Source organism: Pisolithus orientalis (assembly GCF_024613125.1).
Source record: "Pisolithus orientalis strain OTSU chromosome Unknown F5J12scaffold_5, whole genome shotgun sequence".
Taxonomy (NCBI): domain Eukaryota; kingdom Fungi; phylum Basidiomycota; class Agaricomycetes; order Boletales; family Pisolithaceae; genus Pisolithus; species Pisolithus orientalis.
Window position 1 is genome coordinate 1430304 of NW_026260786.1, and position 25134 is coordinate 1455437.

A 25134-nucleotide genomic window follows, 5' to 3' on the forward strand; every position below is an offset into this window, starting at 1 on the left:
ACCGGTATTTGCGTGCTAGATTCTGTGAGAGATCGTCATGCCTTACCTAATTTCGCGCAAGCATCGTTTGGCTTCTGCAAACTGACCAGACAAGAGTTGACCCAAAGCATGAATAACATACTGAAAGAATTTACCTGCCGGCCGACATTGCTGAGCTTCCTGATCACACGGTTCTCGCCGGTGTTTTTGTCCCAGACAGCAACCGTCAGCTCAGAACCCAGGTGATGCCGACCGTAGCCTGAGAGGGCTTGGTATCTGGCATCGACAGCGAAAGTCGTACCAGCGGCGTTGAAGGTGTGTCGCATTGTGGAAGCAGTCTATTAGTGTAACGAGGAACCCGTGGAGCCGTGTGCAGGGTGAAGGCACGCACAACGTTGAATGTCGTGCACGTGGGTGGTCGCCAGCGAAGAGCAAAGCCTGCGGCCACATATGCCGCATCAGTATGTGTATACCACCAGGCGCCCAGCACCATTTAACTGCATTTGGCTTGATGTCGACGGACTACAAAGCGCATTTTGCCGTGACATCATAGTATCAGATGGAAAACCGGGATATTCCTGAGTAGTGGCCAAAGTTTGTGACAAAGGAGACCGCGTCGATAATTAACGACCTGAATCGCTCGCACTTTTCATGCTATTCTCGGACTGGCCGCGTTGTGACTTGTGCCGTTGGATGAACCAGGCTAAGTTCAACAGTTGATGAGGCTTTCGAGTCTCGAAAGCCCCATTAACTTAGTCTGGTTCATCTAACCGAGTCCCCTTGGCTTGGCCAATTGTATCGTACGTCAGATGTGAAAAATATCGAAAAAAAACTATCCTCGAACATCCACGTCGTCCTTATTGGCGCCCTGCACAGGGCAGAATAATAATATCTGACGGTCCTGGAAGCTGGGTACTTGTGCGGATGTAACTTCAAACAACGCAGATACATACATCAAATTCAGGATTCAAATATACAGGAAGGTTAGCATGTGGCCACGTATTCCGTTCCGCCATCTTCTGCGTGACCGTCTACATATCGGCGGAAGCAACTATTTCATTCCTCGTCAATGTCAGCCTCAGGGAGTGACGCAGAGCTGAATTTATTCCCCAACAAACTGAGTTCCTCCTCCACTTGCGTAATATTGACGGGTCCTAGCTCTACCTTTCCAGAGCCAGAAGTCTGGTTCGCGGGCACAACCGACGCAGGGTATGCGAGGACAATAGTCCCGGGCTGGAGAACCTGGTTGACTGCAGTGATCCTCCGTGGGTCGGGGTAACGAAGGCGGGTAGCCGGGTAAGGCACCGTCGACTTCACGCTGTAATAACGATCAGAATCTTCAAGTAACACTGAACACAGGTCACGTTGGGACGTACGTCAGGTTAATACTAGAGACGACCTTGCGAGTCACAGGTGCGCCGTGCACAAAGAAACGTTTGGAGGTGCTCGTAAGTGTGTAGAAAATGCCGACGAAGCCTCCCTATGGTATACGTTGTTTAGTTGCGGTACGAAGAGATCCCAGGGTCCGACCTACCACCAGTCGATCTTCAGAAGTGACTGGGTTGACTACTGTCTCTCCTTCAATATGCACGTCTGTGATTGCCGAGGGTCCCGCCTCACTCTCCCCGAGTAGCACCTTCTTGTACTCGTCGCGAGGGAAAATTCTCCCATTGAGGACGACCTCGAGGTCTTGGGCGAAAGTAGCGTCAAAAATCCTGTTGAACCTGTCCATCGTCTTGCTTCGCAGGAGAGAATTAAAGCGTGACGATGCCCAGTCAGAAAGAGGGGCGACTCGGGGGAGGACGCGTTCTGATGTCATAGCTGTTCAAGTTCGGTGATCTGTGTTTGTAGGTTATGAGTTTGAGTGTCATGTCATTCGAGCTTTATATCCTGGACGAGACTGCCATTTCAAGGCTCTCGACTTCGAGGACAACCGGTGGGTACCAATGGCATGTATGGCCGTGACACCGTTTTTCACCGACTTCCATGAATCCTGTCCATCATGCCCTGACCAGCGACTCAGATAGGAGTCTCAGAAACTAAAAACTGCACCGGTGCCCACGTTTCCCGATGCCGGTTTATAGAACTGGGGGAGGTTAGGAGCTCGATATGGCACGAACGAGTAGATGACCTCAGCTCGATGATCGCCGCCCATGTGAGATCAGAAAGCGCATACTTCCATAACTCCATCAACGTCAAACACAAGACAACTATGGGCGATGCAGAAGCCTAATGGTGGACATAGTGGGCTGCACTCACCAGATCCAATGGTCACGGCTCACGGTATCAAATCACATACACGTACAGATGATCATTTTAGAACAATTGTCGTTCCGCTGGGCTATGCATCTCCCAGTGCCTGTGGAGTCATAACGTGGTGAGCGTGCATTAATCCTGTCAAAGCCTCGATGTCGATAGCGCTGTGGCCAAACCTAGAAGGACCCGCATGCATACGGCAGCCCGGTACTGTCAGTTACCGTCCCGGCATCCTCACTTCAAACTTACGGACAATCCATTTTTCCCAACACGTCTGCAGCAGCACGGCAAGGGCCACAAAAGTAGCAAGAAAGAGATTAGATCATGGCTCAGGAACTCATGCGAAGACATGAATCAGATATAGTCTTATGGAGGGCTTCTGGTTCTCTCATCTGGTTGTTTACAGCTCCAAAAATCGACTTGAGTTCCGCCGAACACACACAGGCTGTTTCCTAAACTGACAACAACACAGTAGGGCAGTCTCAAGACGTATCTGGAGTCGGAAGCACTCGTTGGGCGCGATAGAACTGCAGGGCCCGGCTTCATCGTGAAATCCGGATTGCCCTGAACTCACCTCTCTCTTCCACACAATCTCATCTAATCATCCCAAATATGCGAGGATTCGTATGATACAGGTCTCCTTCGATCAGCCCGCTGATCGCACGTCACGATGGATTGCTACGTTAAGGGTGAGTTCGTCGGTCGTGCGTGCTATAGAATGTTCTAGTCGTCTGGCCATGCGGTTATCATCTGGCCTATCCCACAGTCTGACAGTCTTGTATGCATCTCGCGGCTTCCCTTCCTCTCGAATGAGCAATTTCATACCTAGGAAATGTATCAGCCGTGTCAAGTGCTGCGATTAGGTGCAGCGGGCCCCTGTTGCGGGAATTGAAGTAAACATTGATGGTGGACGGCGTGATGACCCCCCTGGATCCGACGTGCATGATGGTGGAGTGTCACATTGGCAGATATTTCGCACGCGTGGACGGTAGATTCTGCGGTTGCTTCTTCTCTGATGACTTTCAACTACCCACTCGTATTGCATGACTGAAGGTGTTAGTCGTTGATTTCCCGCTTCTCTTAGATGGCAACCGTGAACTCAAAAGCTAGGTGATATCGAAGCTTGGTGCCTGTCACCGCAGCGAAAGTCCTGCGGTGAAGGGGTACAAGCGCATCGTCAAGTGGCGTGTGCATGAGTAATTGCGAGTGAGGATGAAGGCTTTTCCATATACTGCGTGTGAGTGCACCGCGGCACTTTGTAGGGAAACGTGATGTTTTCCGCCATCGCTCTCACTTACGGGTTCCGCCGGATGGCACTCCAGGGAGAAAAAGGTACTGTTACTTGCACTAGGTTCGGGGCAAGCTTTGGAACAGACGCCATCTATCTAACTCTGCTGAGCAGTCTGCCATTTTGCCTTCGACAACGCGAAGCGGTTCCGCGGAACGGAATATGCTGTAATTGCTGCTGCGCAAATGAAACCCTCCTCTGGACCACAAGGTGAAAGTGTAAACTACAATGTGGTCGATAGCATAGGGATTTCATTACAGAAATTGTTTTAACCATGAGGGTTCGCCGTCTGCCGTGCGCATCGACTTTGACCGACGACAGGTCGCAACACACTTGGATATTCTATCGACATCGTGCAGAGCATCTCGAAGGTCAGTGGATAACAGGCTTCAAATAACGAGACCCCATTGAGAACGAGCTCAAATGAGCCAACCTTACTACTCGACATGCCTACTGAAGTCCAGGAGTAGCGACATTTTCCTTTTATTACAATGTTGAACCATGCTGTTGTGGTACTTAGCTAGCTAACGTAGGGACCACGATAGTCCCCTATTCCCGCCGCACGCCTTTAATACGTGATTTTTTTTTGGCGTAGAATGGGCTCCAGAAGCGTTTCGTTGCCGCAATCAACATGGTGAGTAGTGATTGTGAAGGTGATGTCGAAGAACCAGCGGGTATGTGACCGCCTTGTGTTGGTTTATCTACAACGGCTGTGAACGGGGGAAGGCGGTGTGCAGTTAAGCGAGTGTTGCAGCGATGTAGTGCTATCTCCTGGCCCGGTGGTGTAGTGAGTTGAGCATCCCTATATACACACGCTTCTGATCGACTGTGAGGTGATGTCGGAGAACTAGCGGGTGTATGACCGCCTTGGGATCGTTTATCTGCAACGTTGGTAAACGTGGGGAGGTGTTGTGCGGTTGAGTAAGTGTTGGGGTCTTGGGGAGGCTGAGCGAGTTGAGCGTCTCCATATACACACGCTTGTGGTCGATTGTGAGGTGATGTCGGAGAACTAGCGGGTGTATGACCGCCTTGGGATCGTTTATCTGCAACGTTTGTGAACGTGGGGAGGTGGTGTGCAGTTGAGTAAGTGTTGGGGTCCCGGGGCGGCTCAATGAGTTGAGCATCCCCACATTCCCGCGCGTGTGGTCGATGGTAAGGTGATGATGGAGAGCTAGCGGGTGGGTGACCGCCTTGAGTTTGCGTATCTGCAACATTTGCAGTGCTTGTGAATGCGGGGAGGCGGTGCGCAGTTAAGTGAGTGCTGGGGTGATGCAGCACTACCTGGGGCGGTATGATGAGTTGAAGGTCTCCATGTACCCACGCTTGTGGTCCAAGAGCGGTTGCAAGTTCTCCAATGAGAGTAGAGGCTGCCGGACCCAAAATGAATGCTTGGCTTGTGCATATAGCCATGGTCTTTTTACAACGGGTAAGCATGACATTGGTTCGTCGCTGGTTAGCCAGGAAGCCAAGTTTGTCCGATCTAACCACAGAAATAATGATGTGATCTGCTTCGTTGCCTGGAACAAGGGTGAGTTTGGAAGGCAGAACCGGGATGGGGGAGCAAACCTTGAAATGAGTCTACGTTGAACACTTTGTCTTCGTAGCGTAACTTTGCATCTTCCAGCTCATGTTCAATGAGGGCGCGTTGAGCGTCGTATGGTGTGATGATACGAAAGTCAAGTCCATTAGCCTGGTATTCGCGGGCAATCTGCACTACGACTCGTGCTTCTGAAGGATTCTACCTCGATATCAACAAACAGTCACTGCAATCAAGAAAGTAACGCACTGTCCAACTCTTTCCTGATCTTCTTTCCTGTCCTCTTTCAACATTGACGAAGCGGCATGGTAGACTAACCGAGTTCTCGTGGCAGGTCTTCAGCTTCCCATCGTAAACTTTTCGTGATATGAAGTCACCGATGGCGCTCGGCATGCGGTCTGCAGAGGTTGGTCGACATATGTGAGCCGGAACGAGTTGACTCACATTGTGTGTCCAAGAACAGTTTTTCTTTGGCAAGGTGGTCGACTTCGAAGATGCTCTGTAGTGTCGAGATGTCCTCTTGACCATAAGGTGGCACTGCAACGCAATCAAAAAACGAACAGAGGCATGATCATGACTGACACTGCTTATCGTCTCCAATAAAGACGATCTTCTCCAGGGTGTACCTAAAACGGTCGAAAACCGAAAGATAATTCCCGACCTCTATCTGACTCCCTTCGTCAAATATTAGAATATCCACTGGATTGACTTCGACGAAGGGTGCAATATGGTCGTTGGATAACATGCCCACGGTGCACAGGATGACCCTGGCGCCACAGAGTTGCCTGGACGCGCCAGCGGCATTGTGACTGAACGTTTCAGAGCGAATGAGGCGTGGTTCAAGCCTCTCGTAAAGGTGCTCATGCCTATGACATTTGCTGAGCAGAAAAATTTCCAGGCATGTGGGCACCCACCAATCAAAGTGGAACTTCTTCGACACCAGCAATACAAAGTCATAGAAACCTATTTTGTCGAACTTCTCAGCAATGTTCTTCACAGCGACATTCGACTGTGCGGCTATCCAGACAGTCCGACTACTAGCATCTGAGAACGAAATAATGCTAGTAACTGCAGCAGTGATGACTGTCGTCTTGCCAGTGCCTGGGGGTCCCTGAATCAAAACCACTCGATCTGTACCTGAAATAGACAAGATTTTCTCGATGGCTCTTTCCTGAGAGGGATTGACTTGAAGATTTACACAAGAAATCGGTATCTTGGGCTTGAGGTGGCCCGATGGCATCCACCAGATTGGATGTTTGGGAAGCCATATGGCCTTAACAAATGGATGTGACAATAGGGTCGACTCCCCCTTCAAGATAGCGAGGATAACCCTCTCGCGACAAGCCTCTGCAGACGTGGGGTCTGCCTTGCCAATTGTCGTCACGGACTTTATTTCGTCGCCATCAAAGGAACCCAGAATTTTGATCTGGGCTTCCCGTCCTTCGGCGCGGACAGCACGACCCGGAACTTGAACACCATCTCGTGTTTCTATCTGCAAGAACTATACAAAGAAAACATTCATGTACATCCGACTCAGATCCATTTCTATTAACATACCTGCTCAGTCGAGCTTCTGATACGAGTCGAATAGCGACTACAGGTCAACGTGAGTTCATCCATATTCATTGTGATGCCTGGCATAACATCGTTCTTCACAGAGGTTGGCTTCAAGGAATCCAAAAGCTCCCCATCACGGGCAATCTTGGCAAGCACTGCCATATACTGTATCAGAAGGACAATGCGAGGTAATGTGAGTGAACAGATTAATTTTGGCCACCGGCACATACCTCATCCGGTATCATATTTGTTCTGATTCTTCGTAATGCCTCGAAGCGCGCGGCCATGTGAGGGAGGATGGCCGCGTGACAAGTTGCCCAGGCTTGCTGAGCAAGGCCTGAATCTGATACAGAACGCGACTCTTCATTGAAAAATAACGCTTTCACGTTTGGATTTTGTAAAGTCAACTGGCCACCCATGGCGTTCATAAGCGCCTGCAGGGATCGCCTGCCACTCAATGACACCGAGAGCATGTCTACTGCACCATCAATGCAGAGTGCCATGTCCAAGTACAATGCGATCGCAATACGATCCATTCTGAAAGCGTACTTCTGGTAGTTTGCATTACAGAGAATTTGTTGCTGGAGGAGGTTCCTTCCTTGGATAATTCTATTTCGCTTTCTATCGTTCCTGCCTAGAGAAAGATCACTGCTAGTGAGGTGCACCACCAGAGCTCTAGACGGTGAGGAAAATGCAATGGCACTAATTTGGCAATTGTCTCGATACGAAGCAGAGATACCAATGGCACCTTCGGACATCACTGTACTCAGCAATGAGCGAAGGTGCCTTGCATCTAAGGAATCTTCTGATGAAGTCTCGAAGACGATTTGAGAAGAGTAGTTCCGGAACAATCTGGGCGTAACAGTCGATAATGCAAGAGACATCAAGAACCAGTTGAAGGGGGGATTGACGAAGGCAAGGAACAGTGACCCTGAAACGCGGAGAACATGCCTTTATATCTGATGGCCATAATGAAAGTGGGCGCTGGGCGATCCACAGCACCAGGTAGCCTGCAGGTAAGGAAGCATCCTGTGCAACACGAGTTAGTCACGTCTGGGCACCCGAAGGATATTAGACACGCACCTGAATGCCCCACCGAAATAGTCACTCTTGCAAAGGTCAGAAATCCGTGTAAGTTCGGGGAATGTTGGCACTTTCCACGATGCGGGTATGCAGATGGAGGTGCACTTGGGTACAATGGTCCAAGGGCATCGGTACGCATGACCTCCATGCAGCCCATCAGTGGGAGAAGACGGTTCAGTGAGCTCCATTGTATGGGAGTCATATGTCACCTCTCCGATGCTAGTCTTTATACTTACTGCTTACTCCTCGCACATCTGGCACTCCCAGAGTAGTCGTCAAGTGAACTTCCGCGACTTCCCCGCTCAATCACGCTGACATCGCTCATCGTCGCCTTCGCTCCGCGATCTCGTGTCGGACGTTTCCATGCTACTTCTTCATGGCCTTGTACACGTCCGACACCATGCCTAGATTTAGGCGGCTGATCACATCCCAGCGAACTCTGCGTGACTTGTATTCGCCTGTTTCGCTCTTTTTTCCGGTGTTATCTTCTCGTACGTGTTGCATCCGTCCTTCTATTTACATAACTGGCCGTTTGTCGCCCCTCCTAAGTCCGATGTTCGAGGTGGATACACCCGAGCTGCTTTGAGGCTGAGAGTATTGCATTATAGAAGACAAATCAGATCGTGGGTCAGTGGAGGTTTGATCACGTCAAGATCAGATTCAATTGTGCGCAGTAGGGGGTCGGCATCTCTACGTGGGTGCTTTCGTTACTATTCCAGCAAATTTCAGCATTCCTTCGGCCCTAGATCCCACCGTCACGCCTTCACCATGATCAGCTAAGAGGCTCTTTTTTTTTGTCTTCAGCATTTGTTCGGTGTTGGTTGGGTGACGTACTTTATAGGTGGACGTGATGTTTCCCTCAACGGCAGTTCCTCTTACTCACTTTGGGCAAACCTTTGGACAGGCAAAATCAGTCTAACTAGTAACGAAATACGATTCATAGGAGCGGAGTCTGTCGGATACAACAATTGCATCCTCATCCCCGTTGATTCCAGTCAAACCTGCCCGTTCACATTCATATTGGTCTTCGGCACATGCACCGCCAACCTCCGAATCTGATTCAGAAACGACGATGACAGGTGAGTCACACGTCAAGTGGGGTTTCGTTGGTTTGGGCTGGGTCGACGGCGGCGGCTGAGGTGAAGCACCGATGCGCTTTGGCAGCTGCGTCGACGTTGGCGGATAAGGTGCCACTTCCTTACGGGAGGAAGAATCTCGAGTGTCGCTAGCACCGCGTGTTTGTACGCTGTTTCAGACGAGCCACGTCGCACTGTTGGATGAGCCGGGGTGAATTGATGATGCTTTCGCCTTTCCTTTCCTATTTGTGTCGTGCTTCGGATGTGAAGGATGTCTCAGTGGGTGTCAAAGCTTGCCTCTCAGCCTCCTCCACTTGTGCCAGAAAATCGTCGTCAAAATCCAACCTTCCAGAGTTCAGGCTCTTCCTTGGTTTCTACCCATTGACCGCTGTCATAAGTCCAGTGATGTGTTCCCCCGATGGCCATACCGCTGTACCTCTGGCCCTTGAAAAACTTGTGCTCGTTAAATCGGGTGTAACTAGTTTGAGAGAATGAGCCTTGTGATTCCAGAGACGATCTGATACTTGTAACCGAACGAACGTTCGGTCCGACATCCCGCAGATGATCAAGATGTACATTTTCCCTGTTCGAGGAAGACATTGAGGTATGAGATCCAGCGTTTGCCTTAGCTGCCATGCCTGCTTTTCTGCTGTGACCGTCATCAAAGGTCCTCAAGGCGTCGAATCATCGCTTTGCCACGTGAAACTAAATTCATCGTGTTGCTGGACACGGACCGGAGAAAGACCAATATCTGGGACCAGCGTGGATATTACTTTGCCCTTTGCCGATGGTGAGAAGTGAAGCGAAGTTTGTTGCTGCGTGAAGCTAGATGTTGCCCGCTTTGTGGCAAGGTTAGACTCCAGATTGGCTGACCGTGCATCGGTACTTGAACTGGATGTTATGTGCCTTGGCACATCTTCAACCGAGTCCACATTACATGGTCTGGCTGAGCCGGCCACCTGGGTTTCGATCTAGTTCAATGCATCTAACACGTCTGGGTCGATCTCGTCGTCCTCGTACATGTCATCAAGGTCTCCAGGCACTGTAGGAGGACGAGACGGCTCAACCGGGCGTGTCGGGACAGCAATGGGCTGCGGAGGAAGCGGGTTGGCGAGGCTGGGATTCAATTTGTAGTAGAACCCCGAGCTCTGGGTCTGGACGTCTGGGAACAGGGAACTCCATGTAATTTCATGCAACCACAGCCAAAGAGAATGTCACTTACCCCCTTCTGAGTCCCTTCAAAAATACTTCTAATCTGTGAGCATCATGGTCCTCCGTGCAGTAGCCTTCTAAGTGTTACATTAGAAGGTTCAAGGAAAGCGATCCCATTCCGGATCGGAGTGGAGGTTAAGAGCATCTGGGGGCACATGTCACTGAATACGGGTGACAGGAAATACAAAATAACCAACGAACAATACAAAGAACATACCTTGAAACCTAATGGGGTCTCTCCAAGCACCAATTCAGGCATACCTAAATTCTATCGCCCGGAAGAGGGTATGTCCATCCGACAACTCGAGGTGAGGCATGCCACAGGGGAAACGTGGGATGGGACCTTGGTCTTCATCTTGCTGTCCTTGTCCATGTTCCTGATGATCCCGAGTTTCGACGGCCAAACCACGATCGGCACGATCGAGGCGCGTCTAGTGAATGTTTAGGAGACTAAACGCAGCATGCGCGATTTCGGTGATAGACCTAATTTTTACCAACAATGGGACAGAACTGGTAGTTTCTCTTTGTGGACGCTGCCCCGTTGGCTTTCGAGTCGCCCATGAGCTGGGCTTACGGTCCCGTCCCCGTGGTCGATATGGAAGTGGACGGTTTTCAATTCGGACCAGCTCCGCATCCAAACCGGTACCAGGAACTGTTGAATCCTCGAGATTGGATTGGAGGAGCTGTGTCTCGACGTGCGAGATGAAGTCGTGGAAGTGGGTGGACAATGATGTGTTGTATGTACTCGATATCCAATCACAACAATCCGACAGCCATTCCTTTCAAATGGAGTGTTAGGGCGGCAGAGAACGCGACGTGCGGACTCACCGAATCTATGGTTGGACGCGGATAGTTTTGCGAGACCCACCTAACGACACGTTTGGGCGCTGGAATAATATTAGCTTGGGGAGTCGTTCGATAGTCGACTGCGTCGGGCTGTGATAGGGATTCTAGTACGTAGGAGGCACGACAAAGTAATAGAATATTGTCTTCGCGCGAGTGGCTGTGCAGCCGCGCGCCTCGTCTTTCCTTCCTCCATCGTCGTCAGAACCCAGCCTACAGCATGGACATCTCAGTGTTCAGTTTTCATGCCCTTTTCTCATCACTCCTTAATTCCAACCAACTAATCCACTCCTTTGACACCCCTTTTGAGGATCTCCCCGAGCACACCCCAGATTGCAGGCAGTCCCTGGCCTCTTGGCACCACAAGCAATGGACACTCAACAACCTCAGCAACCACAACAACCCTGACTTCACCCTACTGGCCTTCCAGGGTGTAGTAGAGCTCATGATGGCAGGGGAAAACTTGCCCTAGGAGGAAGCCATTCAAGCTCTAGAACAATGCTGGGCCCAGAACAACCTGCTGGGTGAACATCAACAAGAGGACCAGCCACACCAAGAAGAAGTGAAGCTGCGACCGTGAAAACAGATGGTGTGGTCATGGCTGAGTCAGGACCCCATCACAGTGTGACGGATCTGAAATGGGTACGGTGGGAATGAGTGGGCTGTCACCCCAGCGACCTAAATGGCCATCGCGTGCAGGTGTGCTGACGCACAGACTCCCTGCGGGCAATCAGATTGCCTGTTCCCTCAGCCCCTCCCTGAGCCCTTCCATCCATGCCTCCGATCAATGGCATCTGCAAGCAATGCGAGTAACAGTGAGGAGTTTCGCTGACTGGTGATGCCCTCCCTAACACTGTGGATGGAGTCCTCAGTGTACAGCAACACCATTGAGTCCATCGGCAAGGCCAGATTGAAGTACTCACCAAGACAGAGATGGGGACCGGCAGTGAAGAGACCGAGGGTGCCATCACAGTGAAGACACTGGTGAGATCGTGATGGAGCAAGTATTTGGAGTGTGAGGTGAGAGGTAGGGGGTAGGGTCGACAGACAGAGGTTAAACGGATGGTCGTGAGTGGTCCTCGCTTATAAGCCCCTCGATCGACCTCTCATGAAGCCAGCATACGCTGTGTGTTATATCTTATGCTTTGATGTTAGGTGTCAAAGCTGGTGATGTGTCATATGACTTGGCTTTACATCAGCCATTTGTGGTGAGTATGCACTATGCTCAGCTGTCATGTCACAGGATCGGAACATCTTTTTTCATGAAAGAATGGTCCAGTGGGTGGGTCGCGGTGGTTGTGCTTTCCCTGCCAACTCAGGGTGTTCCTTCGAGGAGTCTCAGCACTTCACAGAAAAAATATGGTCCTGGGTGGGTTCTGAGTGCCGTTTGGTGTCGTACAAGACACTGTTTTGGTTACCATCTGTGTTCGTGTTACCAGCTTGTCTAGCTATGACTAATGATGATTGGAAATTCACTGTGTATATAGGAGGCCATCAACTCTCGCAGCTTTCCCCATTTCCTCCAACAAACCAACATGTCCGAGTGAGCCTTCGATAGCTATCCTGGACTGTGTCATGCTGTATCTCTGTCCGAGGCATCGCCCCTCAAACTCCTTGATGTTTCATATGACATGACCTCTGAACAACAAACTCTACCTGGTCCCATCTGTGGCAGCGTCGACACCAACAATGAATTCTCTGCATTTCAAGCCACACTACTAGATGCATTGAAGGGGGTGATGGAGGGAACGGATGCAGAATATAAACAGTCTGTTTGTCCTGTTTGCTTTGCAAAACAAGATTACTCAAACAACTTAATCCCCATAGCCTCATGCAGCAGTGTCAGAGATTCCTTGTGGGCATGGGATGGTTGCAAGGTGATGAGTCATTCTATTCCAACCAACCCCATCATGATGTGCCGACATTCATCACTGCCTGGATTATGAATGTGTATCCCCCATCTCTCCTGTTTATTATCACTGCCTCAAAACTGATGAAAATGATGTTGACTCTGGCAGGTGTGATTCAATTACACTGAAGGGCACAAGTAAACTGCCATCTGAGGAACGAGGCACTTATGGCCATGCGCAGAAGATGAGGGCAGCGATGACCTATGCCTTTGGGTGGTTACATGGGCTCGGTGATATGCCCTGGCATCAGTCAGAGGTACCAGGGAATTCCACCATGCTGGGGAACCCAAGTATGTCAGTACAGGTGTCATCTTACATGTGTACCTTACGGCGCCGCAAGGTATGTGTCTTCATCTGGGATATATATGGGTGGTGAACGGTCTCACCAATACCCCTCCCTTACACTTTGCAGGTCCAAGCTGGCAAAGTCGCCATCAGCGCATGTGCAATCACATCAGTTACGTTGATACCACTGGTGCGATGGTTCTGGGAAGCTCACTACTCATTCCCACAGGAGATACTCTCACAACTCTATCATTTCAACCATCTACCCAACAATTGGACCATCCGTCCATACCAGCCTGGCACTCGTCGACCTTGTGACCCCAACCATCATGGTCAAGATGACAGGTTGGCAGACTGGGGCGGTGCTCAGGCCCATCGTCTCTTACAAGCTGCCTATACAATTGCATTCATCTGCCTTCTCCAATTTGATGAAGTTTTGAAGATTCAAGTCCACAACATCAATTTCATGTATGATGCCACCGGCACCACAACTGGCATGTCCATTACCCTCCCTTTCTGTAAAACTCACCAAACCGGAGGTGAGTGTGTGTGAGCTGTGCTGACAGCATGGCGAGGTTATCTTGGACTGATTGCACCGGCAGACATCAAACCATATTTCCTGTGGGCGTTCCATCAATCGGAAGCTCACCTCTGCGCTGTAAGGGCCATATCTGAGTGGATCATAGCATCCAACATCATGTCTGGTTACCTCTTCCACAAAATTGCTTCTGGTGACTGTGTTGCAGAAGCCAACATACCAATGGTGAGATAGAGTTCTGCACCTCAGGCTTGCCAAGCCAATCAGCTGGCTGATATGGTATCTGGTTCGAAAGTCGTCTGAACAGTTCCTGGAAATGTTCCGAGACAACTTGCTGGACCTCAACATCGATCCTGCAGCTTATGGCACCCACTCTTTTCGGTGGGGAGGCTGCCAGTACCTCCACATCGAATGACAATGGCCTCTGAGGAAAATTTGTGAATGGGGAGGTTGGAGTCAAGAATTCACTAACCTCACGATAGTTAAGTACCTCATCTCAGTCAACGATGATGCGATGGAGGCCTGCGAAGATTTTTTCAACCCAAATCACCGTCCTGCACTCAAATGCCCACACTGTGGATGATCTTGTGCTTGTGCTTGACTAGCGTCTCTCATTTTGCGGGGGAATGATACTCCTTAATGACAGCTCCATGTCAGTACCTGGTTCATTTGAATTGGCCAAGCAGTTCCCGAGTTGTTTGCATTTTCGTGAGAAGGGCCACCCTCGAGGTCTTGTCATCATATCTTGTCTGTCTCCTCACCATTCCTCTCGCTTTATGGTCTGTTCATTCTGCTCACTGAACCCTATTTGGAGATACCTCATTCACCCAGTTCTGTGCAGTAGTCCTCAAGATATGCCCATTTTTTGTGACTGGAATGGCTATGAGGCAATTTGGCATGTAACTTGGGTCTGTATAGGAGTCCCCCACCATCTTCGGGATTCTTGTATTGATTCCTCCAGCCCTTGTCACTCAGTGGTCTGTCCTTCTCCCCATGCTGGTATCTGGTGATGTTACATGTGTCGTATCCATATCCTGCCTGTTCTGGCATTCCACCTCTCACCCACAAAGTGGGTGGGATGTTCTTGGACAATTTCGCAGGTATCATTGCTTATGCTCTCCACCACACCAAGCTCCATCCATCCATCACGTTTGCTGCGCTAGTCTTCAAAGACCAAAGGTGTGATTCCCCACTGCCTGTGGCTTGTCTGCCTTCCAACTTTTCATTTCCACATTTATGCTCACAAGCAAAGTAATTTGTGACGACACAGTGGGAGCTGAATGTGGATCCCTCGATGCTAAGTGAGTTCAAGAGTATGATATGGAAAGATTTCGCAGGGATGGGCCCTTTTCCAGCTTACATCTTGCCATCGATGAAGAAATCGACACCCCCTTCATCAGCAAACCCTTTTGCGCCTCTCGACCATCATGCCCCCCACCATCCATCCTCCACGGTCTGTGTACGTCCTGCCACCTTCACATTCCACCGTCCCAATATCCCAGAGGCGTCCCTCTCTTAATCTACGTTGTCCACCTCCCCTGCTTCCTCTGCACTACCACCTATGCCCATTGGCATTGAAGAGCTGTCAGCCAAAATCATGTCCACATCATCTTTGCCAGGGTACTCCCCAATGGAGCATGTACACACCTTGTTGTCAAAGGCGAAGATGTTGACCTTTGTGTCACCCGCTGTCTGGTAAATAATGTCTAGCTCTCCACATTCATTTTGTCAATATTAGATCTCTTTCCATCCATCTCAATGACAGCTGCAAATGTATTATATATGTCATTGTTCCCTCCCCAGTCTTGCAGGGTATGCTATTTAATGGACACGGTATCTCCATATCTATACCCTCTACTCTCCTCCTATGTACAATATGAAGAAATCAAAAGGACTCTCTAACTAATTGTCAAACGTGGCGAAGAGGATAATGGGAAAGCTTACAACTTGAGGAGCCTATATTAACTATTACTTGTGTTTCAGCTTGCCACATACTACATACTATACTGGTCACATAGTGGACTCAAAAGTGCAATAGGGGCTCACAGGCATGTCATCACTGTGACCACTGCCATCATCATACAGGATTTAACAATAATGGGTGTTACAGGCCTTTGGCAGGTAAGTCTGGAGGCTGAATATTTGTACTACTTTACACACAAATTTGGTTTCGGTAGGCAGTCACTCCAGCAGCAAAGAAATATTCTCTGCAAGAGCTCATGGTCAACCACATGTTTAATCTGGATGGCACAAAATGCTCTGAGCATCCATTCAGGATTGGTGTTGATGCCAGGTATGTTCCCAGGTGCTCTGATATAATCTGCTAGTCTTGGACTTAAGTATTTTTACCCGGTCAGTCCAACTCTGAAAGCTTATGGATGGCCAGTTGCCAGCACTCATTTCGACATGGACATGCACAGTGTGGGCAGAACCCAGGAGTTGAGGACGCTCTTTTACAAGTTAGCACACCTGTATCGCACCCCAGCCGACGTCCTCTTTGTCTTCGATGGCCTGCAAAAGCCAGCAATCAAGTGGGGCAAGAAGGTTGTCACTATTCCACCATGGCTTACAACGTACTTCAAGGACTTTGCTAGTGCTTTCAGATTTCGGACACATGAGGTGAGGTTGAACCTATCAGACCAGTGACTGCCAGTGTCATTGTCATTTCTACAAATTTATTCTCTAGGCAGCAGGCGAGGCAGAGGCAGAGCTAGCTGCCCTCAATCAGCTAGGGGTTATTGATGCTGTCTGGACTGAGGATAGTGATGCGTTGGTATTTGGTGCTCTAACTGTGTTCTGAAGGCAGGTGACCAGATCGTGCTGAGCTCCTTCGAACTAACTTATTACATTGGTGTGTTAACAGTGACAACGACAATGACAAGTCCATTCTAATGTATTCCACTAATGGTTTGGCACAAGAGTCCACTGTTGCATTGACAAAGGGTGGGCTACTGCTAATGGCCCTCTTCTGTGGTGGAGATTACGATGTAAGTTCATGCTTGCCCACTGGCCACTGACAGGCGCTGTGCAACTCACATTGGTCACATGATAGAATGGCCTCTCATGTTGTGGATGGAAGACAACTTGTGCGCTTGCTCAACATGGTGTTGGAGATGAGCTGCTACATGCGGCGACCACTACTGTGAATGAGGATGATCTTACCACATTCCTTGGACCTTGGGTCAAGCATGTCTGTGATCTCCTCACCGAGATGGGCTGTAAGAAACTTTCTGCCACCTTTCCAACCGACTTTCCCTCCCCTGCTGTTGTCCTGGCATATGTTAAGCCCTTGATCACGTTCATGTGTGCTGATCCTGGGCCTCCTCAAGCCTTGTCAATGCTGCTCAGAAAGCTGCAAGGAATTGACTTGGAATGACTGGCTTTCCTGTGCAAGTTCCGCTTTGGGTGGTCTAGAGGTGGACCACCCATCCCAGTCCATGCCATTGAATCTTCTGGTACACTCGGAAAGCTGAAGAACCTGGTCTATGAGGGAGTTTGTATTCGCAATCTATGTGGTGTGAGTAGGCTATACCATGTCATAGTATGAATTTGAAGGCTGCCATTAATCGTCATCTCACCATTAATGCTAAATTGCTAAATTGTGATCTACAGATGGACAGAGCAGACTCAGACACTCTAGGTAACATATGCCCCCAGGGTCCATCTGAGTCTTCTTCCAAGTCATGTCCAGTGCAGCAGGGCTTCACGCTCGATTCAGTTCTCTGTATTCGCTCACAACACAAAGATGCTGCCTCAGGACAGGTACTGGTACAGCACCACTTGGGGATCGACACCATGCCATTAGCGCTCCCTGCAAAACACGGTGTTGCTTGAGTACTGAGCATGCCAGATGGTGTTCCCCAGGCTGGATTATTTGCAGATTCCGCACCCAGCACTCACCCAGCACTGAGCACTCACCGGGTCTGGATGCCAGATCCAGTGGTCAGGTTTGCACTCCCAGGTTTGCTCACAACTGGGCTGACGAAGCATGACACCGAGGAACCAAGCTGTTCTGCACACCAAAGGCTGAGTCATGGCAAGGAGATGATTGAACTCACAGACAGTGATTCCGAGACTGAAAGAGAGATCATTGAACTTACAGATAGCAATTCTGAGACTGAGAGGAAGAATAGTAGCAGTGGTGGCCACACATTTGACTTGGGCATCATTGAGCTCACAGATTCAGAATAAAAACAGACACGAAACGCATGATACAACGCACGATCTACGTCTCGTACCACAGAGTTATGTATGCTAGATAATATGCAGCTAAATAGAACCGCCCTCATCCCTGCCATGCCCATCACTCAGCCTGTGCAGCCATTTTGTGATAGCCCGAGGCTGGGTCAGGACATGGATGTTGCTGTCTTTTCTGTATGTGCACTGCATATCAAAAGATTCGCCAAATTCTTCTGCCACTTTCCACACAGCTTCCTGATCTTCTTTCTTCCGAGCCTCACGAAGGAGGACAAGAATACGAGTGTAACTCATCAGCCTCCCATTCTCACTAAACCTGCGCCAAAACTCATCCAGGGTGCCTTGATGGTAGCACTCTACAATGTACTGTGAACTCAGGATTAGATAGGCCCACTTTCGACCAAGAGTGAGTATGTATACTTGCCTTCCAGCATGTCCAGTTGTGTTTGATCCCTTTCCATTGTCAGTTGTGTGCATAACGGTACACCTTGGGCCAGTATTTGATCACAATCGGACAGCCCTTGATGGTAAGGGTGGACTGGCCAGTCCAGTGAGGGGAAGTGTCATCCCACATGGAATTGAGCCTTGGGATGTCCTTGCTGAATCCCATGGCTGTGGGGTCACCAATGTCAGTGAGTGTGAAGGTGAGAACAGTCCCATCACCAAGTGTTAGCGTGCGAACGACAGAAGATGGATTGGTAGCCATGACAGTAGGAGAGGTGTCCCCACTTGCCAGTGAGGGACAGCAAGCATCAGCAGATGGGGAGGGGAGACCAGGTGATTGACTTGCAGGGGCCCATGCAAGGCTCATACCTGACGGCACACCTAGTGGCCCACCACCATGACCTGTTGTTACTGCAACAACTGGGGGAGGCTGGTAAGGATATAGAGTGAGAGTCGTTTGTGCCTGCAAGGACACAGTGCCAGCATGAGTGATCCTGAACTTGGTGAATGGAAATGAAGCTGCAACTGACCCAGTCAAGGATGGCTGCCTTTTCTGCCTGCGTTTGGGTGTCTTTCGACCTTTCAGTAGCAGACGGGACTGTAGCATCACTGCTACTGCCACCCAGCAGCAGTGCCCGATGTTTTGCTGACCGCTTTGCAGGGCCTCTCTTGCCCTTCCCGCTACCTGTATCTTGAGCATGATGATTTTGAGGGCCTTTGTGAGATCTTTGTGCACCTGGAAGGACTCTGCATTGGAACAACTCAGCACCTGGTGAGAGACCAAGGACGAGGTAAGCTGTGACTCACCGCTGCCAGGCATTGTGATCCTGGCTGAATGCCTCCAGCCTCTCGAGAAGGACTTGTTTGGTACTGGTCTGGCTCAGGCCAAGCTTTTGACAGAGGACCTTGAGTTCCTTAGTGGTCATGACATTGCTGCATGGTAAACCCAGGGCACCACAGCCAACGATCAGTTCAGTGAACGGTGTTGACTGTCCTTCGAGGTTGACTCACATGTTAATATGTTCAACCTCGGGCTGCCTGTTGCAGCTGAACTGGCATATAGGGAATGGGAGCACACCCTTGCAACTCTGCAGTGAGCAGGGTCCATGGCTGTCAACAGATGTGTTAGCTGCTCTCGCACTGGGACAGATCATCAGGATGAGAGGGATGAAAACGGTGTCACATGCGGCTACTGACCTGAGTTTGGCAGTGGATTGAGCTTCAGAGGTGTCCCACATGGTTGCCAACTCAAGTTCAGCAGCGGATTGAGCCTCAGTAGAGTGGCTGACCATTGCCACTGCTTGATGGTCAAGCTGTTCAGCTTCGACGCAAAAAAACAACTCCCATGCAGAGGGATCATATAGGCCTTTCCGGGGAGGGCAGATCCATGCACAGATCTTCAGGACGACAGGGGAGAAGTCCGGTAAGAATTGGCTGTAAACTTTGTAGCAAATAACGAGGGAGATGAAGACAGAGATGCTGAGGACGATGCCGAGTGCAGGCAACTCAGGGAGGGTGACACTGGAGGAGCTTGATGACAAGGAGGGGACCATCAAAGGAGTGGCCATTATTGCCTGGTCTGTGGGCAGCGAATCAGCAAGGAGGGGGGGTCCAGCATCTGTTGCGATCGTTTCCCAGTGGGAGGATGGTGCGACAGCAAGCGACAGCAAGCGACAGCTGGCAGGGAAATGAATGAATTAATGAAATCAGATGCAAAAGTACATAATAAACAATCAATCGGCACTCTGTTCAACTGAGAGAGAGAGAGAGAGAGAGGCAGAGGCAGGCACGATAAGTGCAGGCAGGCGAGCGACATGCATGCACAGACAGGTGATTACCATAATAGTAAGCGCAGCCCAGGCATGTGGCCAGGTCACGTGCAGAGAAAAGATGGCCCTGCCACCGCCACCATGACAGTTCATGTCACGGCTGGTCATGAGGTGCGGTGGTCCCACCGGCAGGTGCCGGGGCGTGACAGCGGAGTGTCTGTTCTCGGAGAGAAGGACACTACCCCCTCCCCCCTGTTTCCTCCACCAGTCACTGACCCTGATCCTCCCCAATGAGCCTCAGAAACCAACCCCCCCCCTGCCTTTGATGTGGATGCCACAGTGTCCACCAACCTACTGGCTTGACCAGCTGAGTATGCCTTCAAGAAGATAGAAGCTTTCAAATTTGTACACATGTGGTATTTTACAAGGGAGGGACTACAGGAGGCTGCACAAACAATCAGGCAACTTGAGGAGAATGATATGCTAGCCATCACCCAGGCTGGCAAAGGCAATGTGACACTGTGCACTTCCAATTCCCTAACCACTTCCAAGAATGCCAAACCAGACCATGGGCTAACCTTTGTGGAATATATGTATGCCAAAAATCATTTCCTAACTTGCATCAAAAATGCAGGCTGGGGAAACAAACTAGTAGATGCATTCAACTGGTTCTTCCACAGAATTGACAACCACCACCTTTGAGACTGGGGGGACTGAGGAGAACAAGGCCTACTACACTATGTGCCCAAAGTCTGGCAAGACTGGCATGACAAAGCTGTGTGGAATCAAGTGTACAACATTGGGATCATCAATGAAGATCTACTAGCAGACATTGGGCATGACCTAGACACCACAGATGTCCAGTCAGGACTTGACCAGGTCAGCAACTCTTCCCAGACCCTTGTAACAGCAGAACACCAGACTGAAGACCCAACCCCCATCATTTCCCCCCCACTGCTACCCCTCCCTGTCCCACAACACTGCACCCAACCACTGCTGCACACTGGGGCCTGTCACCATGTTGCTGCCTAACAATGGCCACTTTTCCCTCACCATCCCATGTGCTGACCACCTGCACTCCCCCACCACTGCTACTTGCTGATGCTACCTGCTGCTGCTGCCCATGTGCCGATGGATGCCCACCACCATCCCTCACTACCCCACACCAAACCCAAATGCTCTACCATGACACTACCCATGACAGGGTCACCCAATAGCTCCAGCACAGCCATGCCCCCTGTTTAGAGACCACAGAGAGAGGTTGACAACCCTATCACTTCCCAAGATGCAGACTCTCCCACTCCCCATCCCCCAAGTCCTACCAGGGCCAGAAGCCAAGGCAATGCTACCAGAGATCCAGGTCATGCTCACCCTGCAAGCACTCCAGATCCCCACAGTGTAGCCCCAGCAGAGAAAGAAGAGGCTGCTGTGATTTTTGCACCAAAACCTACATCATATGCCTGAAGTGTCTGGGATGATACAAAGACCACCCCTTCTGCAATGAACCCATGTGATGGGACAAAACAGAGGCAGCCTACTACACATGGGACCATCACAGCTGCCTTGTTAACAAGAATGGATGCACCCTCTGCTGGGATTTCCAGCACCCCAAAGGATGCACCAGCAAGATGCACTGCCATGAATGCTCAGGCTGTGGAGACACCAAGCATGGAGCCCAGGATTGCCCTCACCATCAGCCAGCGTGAAGCATGCTAGCAAGGAGTCACCCTGACCCCATACCACCCACAAGCCTGGAAGAAACTACTTGTGCATCACCACATCACTTTGAAATACCCATCCCTAGTTGACCAATTAATCTATGGCTTCCACATCCATGTACCTAACATACAGTGAGGGACAAAAGTGTTGCAATGTTTGTGAGGTGTGACTTGCTGCCAATGTATCTTGGGCTATTCTGCACAGATCATCATGATACCTATACCATTGGAAAGGGGTGACTCTAAACTTTCCAGAGCACTGAGGTTCAGTCCAAACAAAGCAATACATGCTGAGATACACCCTATTCTTTACAGAAAGTGCATTGCAATGCTTTTGTCCCTGACTGGTGAAATAGTGAAAAGTGACCTGTTGATGGGATTGAGGGCATGAAGGATGGGAAAATATGATTACATAATAAACCACATGATCTTCCAGATGATTTGTCAGCATGTAATCAATGACAAACTGGTATAGGTATCATGATGATCTGTGCAGAATAGCCCAAGATACATTAGCAGCAAGTCACACCTCACAAACATTGCAATGCTTTTGTCCCTCACTGTACCCCAAACATACAACCCCCCCAAACAGCCCCTCCATAATGCAATACCATTGCACATTCCAGGAGATGGTTGAAAGGGAGTTTGTGTGAGGTTGATACCTAGGCCCCTTTTCCCCCCACCTCCTTGAGCAGTACATAGGCCCCTTCCAGTCATCCCCCCTTAGTATCATACCAAAACCCAGATAACCAGGGAAGTACTGACTAATACAGAACCTGTCCTACCCAATTGTATCTAGACATGATGCTGCTCCTTCAATCAACTCATGCATTGCACATAGTGTAGTCATGCTTAGTCACAACACATGGGCAGCCTGTGCACCAAAACACCAACACTTATATAGACCCCAAGATGGGCCTGCCTAAATAGATTAGCTGGTACACATGGACAGGTCTGAGGGACTAAAGTGAGAGCAACATATGTATGGGCCTGTAAGTGCATTACCACAACATATGGGAGGGCCCATGGTGGGTAAGGATGGTGAAACATTTAGATGGGCCTGTGACCAATTAAGTATACTGAACTGCTGTAAGACATGGATGGGCCCATCCTGGTAGGTTACACCCCTGTTGCAACATCAAGGCAGGCCCACCTATCATAACATGGAGAGGGTCACAACATAAGGATGGGCCTGTCTATGATTAGAATACAAAGTTGGCAACATATGGACAGGCCCAGGAGTAATATCATTTATGGTGTCACAACATCTAGACAGGCCCATCCACAATAAGCTGTACCCCTGTCACAACATAAAGACAGGCCCATCAGTAATGTCATTTCATAATGTCACAACATATGGATGGGCCTGTTGACAGTAAGATGTACTGCTGTTGAAACATAAAGACAGGCCCATCACTAGTATCATTTAATAGAGTCACAACATAAGGTTGGGCCTATTGTGAGTCAAAGTGTGGTTCAGTGGTGAAAACCAACCAAAACCAACACAAAAGACAATGAAAGTGAGTGGTGGTGTGCCTATGCAGTACCTAGATGGTAGAACCTTTGATTTGGGAGGTTTTTGCAAGCTACAACACTCAAAGATGAGTGCTGAGGGTTGGGGGAGCTCCTGATGAAGAGGGAGCAAGAATGTGATAGAATGTGATAGGGTAGACTGCTATCAGCCTACAGAAGGATGGATGGCAACTTAATTCAATGCTCTGAGCTGCACTGAGCTCAGGGAGGACTTGGAGTGAAGTATATTGATGATAGATGATGATAAGTGAAGTAGATGATAGCTAGACCCTTAATGAAGTCTCAACTATCAAAGCTGCTGAATGAATTACTGAGAGATGATAAATTGCAAGCAAGAGGGGCTCTCTGATGTCTTCTTTTTTTTTTTCCAGCTATCTAAGTACAGTGGTTTATATACAGTACAGGGGCATTGCCTATGGAAAACAAGGTGCAAACACTTGGTAAGTGATTGGTGAGTGATAAGTAAGGAATGTAAGCAGTGGGTAATCATCTTAGAAAGCATTGGTGAGCATTGGTAAGGATAAGTAAGCCAAAAAGTGAAGAATCAGTAAGCAAGGTCAAAAGATTGGTAAGTATTGGTAATAGGTGAGTCAAAGACAGTCAGAATGTCAAAGTATGACTCAAGTAATGTCAGGAACTGGGAAAGCACACTGGAATTGCATTAGGGGGTGGCTGTGCATGTCACATCTTGAAGAGATCACTTCTGGGCCAAAGTGGGATGACAGAGAGGCAGCACTGATCTGATGCTGATATAGTACATCCAAAAGTAGACAGGGTGAGTCAGATGTCAACAGGGGTCAAGCTTTGGGGGTCTGTGGGGTGACAGGAGCATAGGGGATTGCAACTTTCCCCCCCTAACCATCCTCTCAGTGAAGCAAATAAAAACTTCATGAATGAGGCTCTGTTGGAAGAGAGGACAAAGGGGGAGTGTCTTCTGCTGTATCTTGCAATAAGGAGGCAAGTGACAAAAATCTATACAGATAGCACAGTCATGCACAGATAGTGACAATGTCTGAGGTGATCAGGTTTACAGTGTAGAACTAAATACTGTAGTTGTAACAAGAGATGTGAAACACCAAGTGTTGAACCTGTCTACATACAATAAGTATTGTCTTGTTGTGAGATGTGCTATGGTTTTCATGGATAACAAGAAGACTTGCACATAAGTGTGAGACTTGACTAGGTTGGGGGTTGAAGGCTGAAGGCTGAGTGCTGGGTGTGACAACCCTTGGTCTTGGCTCATGTGCTAGACCCTTGTGCAAGCCAGGTTGAAGTCAGAGAGAGTTGAGGGGGGGTCAGGAGTGAAAGCTGAGAGTCATCTCAGGCTTAAGCTAGGAGCTGGGGGTGAACTAGATTGATATTCAGACTGAGGAACTAAGTACAATGTATGTAGAGTATATATACCAAAGACTGGTAACCCAAAGGCTGGGGTTACCAGTGAGGGACTAAATAGCTGTGCAAGGAACTAACTAAAAGTTAAACAAGGAGGCAGGGATTGGAGAGCCAAAGACAGACACTGCCTCAACACAAGCAAGGGCAGTACAAAAGCTAACTAGAAAAGCATAGTAAGGAACAGACCTTGTTTTGGCATTTGGCATTGACCTGGCATTCAGAACATAAGACTGGTTCAAGGGTCTCTCAGTATATGACAGTATCCCCCCCTTAGGGTCAAGCCATCAAGACCTGCCCTAAGGTACACAAGGTCAACAGTCACTGTGCCAAAGGGACATGTGTTCCCCAGGGTTAAAAGGTGCTTTTTTTGTGAAGATTGTTTTCTCCCAACTTCTTCATCATGTCTTCCTGTTGAGCTTCCCCATGTGTACTCAACAACCCATCCAGCTTCCAGAAAGCCACCACACCTGAACTCCAGATCACCAGTGATGATGAGGAGGCTGACATTTGGGCTACA

General features: G+C 49.4%; 7 protein-coding genes across 7 annotated transcripts; 2 read left to right on the forward strand and 5 right to left on the reverse strand.

Annotated features, from left to right (window-relative positions):
- Positions 1–872: 872 nt before the first annotated feature.
- On the reverse strand, positions 873–2034 carry F5J12DRAFT_456453 (uncharacterized protein). Its single transcript, XM_051739530.1, has 3 exons — positions 1514–2034; positions 1356–1459; positions 873–1297 (listed from the first exon to the last, which is right to left on the reverse strand). Exons 1-3 carry the CDS (start codon positions 1796–1798, stop codon positions 1036–1038), a joined length of 651 nt encoding a protein of 216 aa, XP_051603287.1. The 5' UTR covers positions 1799–2034; the 3' UTR covers positions 873–1035.
- Positions 2035–4834: 2800 nt separating this feature from the next.
- Positions 4835–6123, reverse strand: F5J12DRAFT_700081 (AAA domain-containing protein; the record flags this gene model as incomplete). The annotated part of the gene is made up of 5 exons (XM_051740489.1): positions 4835–5040; positions 5090–5261; positions 5310–5458; positions 5643–5926; positions 5975–6123. Coding segments are annotated over 5 exons (960 nt in total), but the record flags the coding sequence as incomplete, so codon positions are not given.
- Positions 6124–10066: 3943 nt separating this feature from the next.
- F5J12DRAFT_911174 (uncharacterized protein) lies at positions 10067–11006 on the reverse strand (the record flags this gene model as incomplete). Its single annotated transcript, XM_051749033.1, has 3 exons — positions 10067–10149; positions 10206–10767; positions 10817–11006. Coding segments are annotated over 2 exons (538 nt in total), but the record flags the coding sequence as incomplete, so codon positions are not given.
- A 393-nt stretch (positions 11007–11399) lies between these two features.
- Positions 11400–11932, reverse strand: F5J12DRAFT_456632 (uncharacterized protein). Its single transcript, XM_051739531.1, has one exon. The coding sequence runs from the start codon at positions 11797–11799 to the stop codon at positions 11497–11499; it is 303 nt and encodes a 100-aa protein (XP_051603290.1). The 5' UTR covers positions 11800–11932; the 3' UTR covers positions 11400–11496.
- Positions 11933–12366: 434 nt separating this feature from the next.
- On the forward strand, positions 12367–14147 carry F5J12DRAFT_904046 (DNA breaking-rejoining enzyme; the record flags this gene model as incomplete). Its single annotated transcript, XM_051748474.1, has 7 exons — positions 12367–12374; positions 12850–13081; positions 13154–13198; positions 13256–13565; positions 13629–13789; positions 13860–13960; positions 13994–14147. 7 exons carry the CDS (start codon positions 12367–12369, stop codon positions 14145–14147), a joined length of 1011 nt encoding a protein of 336 aa, XP_051603291.1.
- Positions 14148–15661: 1514 nt separating this feature from the next.
- On the forward strand, positions 15662–16940 carry F5J12DRAFT_911176 (PIN domain-like protein; the record flags this gene model as incomplete). Its single annotated transcript, XM_051749034.1, has 6 exons — positions 15662–15685; positions 15742–15857; positions 15892–16183; positions 16251–16333; positions 16428–16551; positions 16617–16940. The coding sequence occupies 6 exons, from the start codon at positions 15662–15664 to the stop codon at positions 16938–16940; spliced, it is 963 nt and encodes a 320-aa protein (XP_051603292.1).
- Positions 16941–17773: 833 nt separating this feature from the next.
- Positions 17774–19991, reverse strand: F5J12DRAFT_811705 (uncharacterized protein). Its single transcript, XM_051744857.1, is given in 8 exon segments — positions 17774–18127; positions 18186–18214; positions 18242–18668; positions 18736–18952; positions 19013–19138; positions 19217–19345; positions 19403–19873; positions 19884–19991. 7 exon segments carry the CDS (start codon positions 19495–19497, stop codon positions 17834–17836), a joined length of 1317 nt encoding a protein of 438 aa, XP_051603293.1. The 5' UTR covers positions 19498–19873; positions 19884–19991; the 3' UTR covers positions 17774–17833.
- Positions 19992–25134: the final 5143 nt, after the last annotated feature.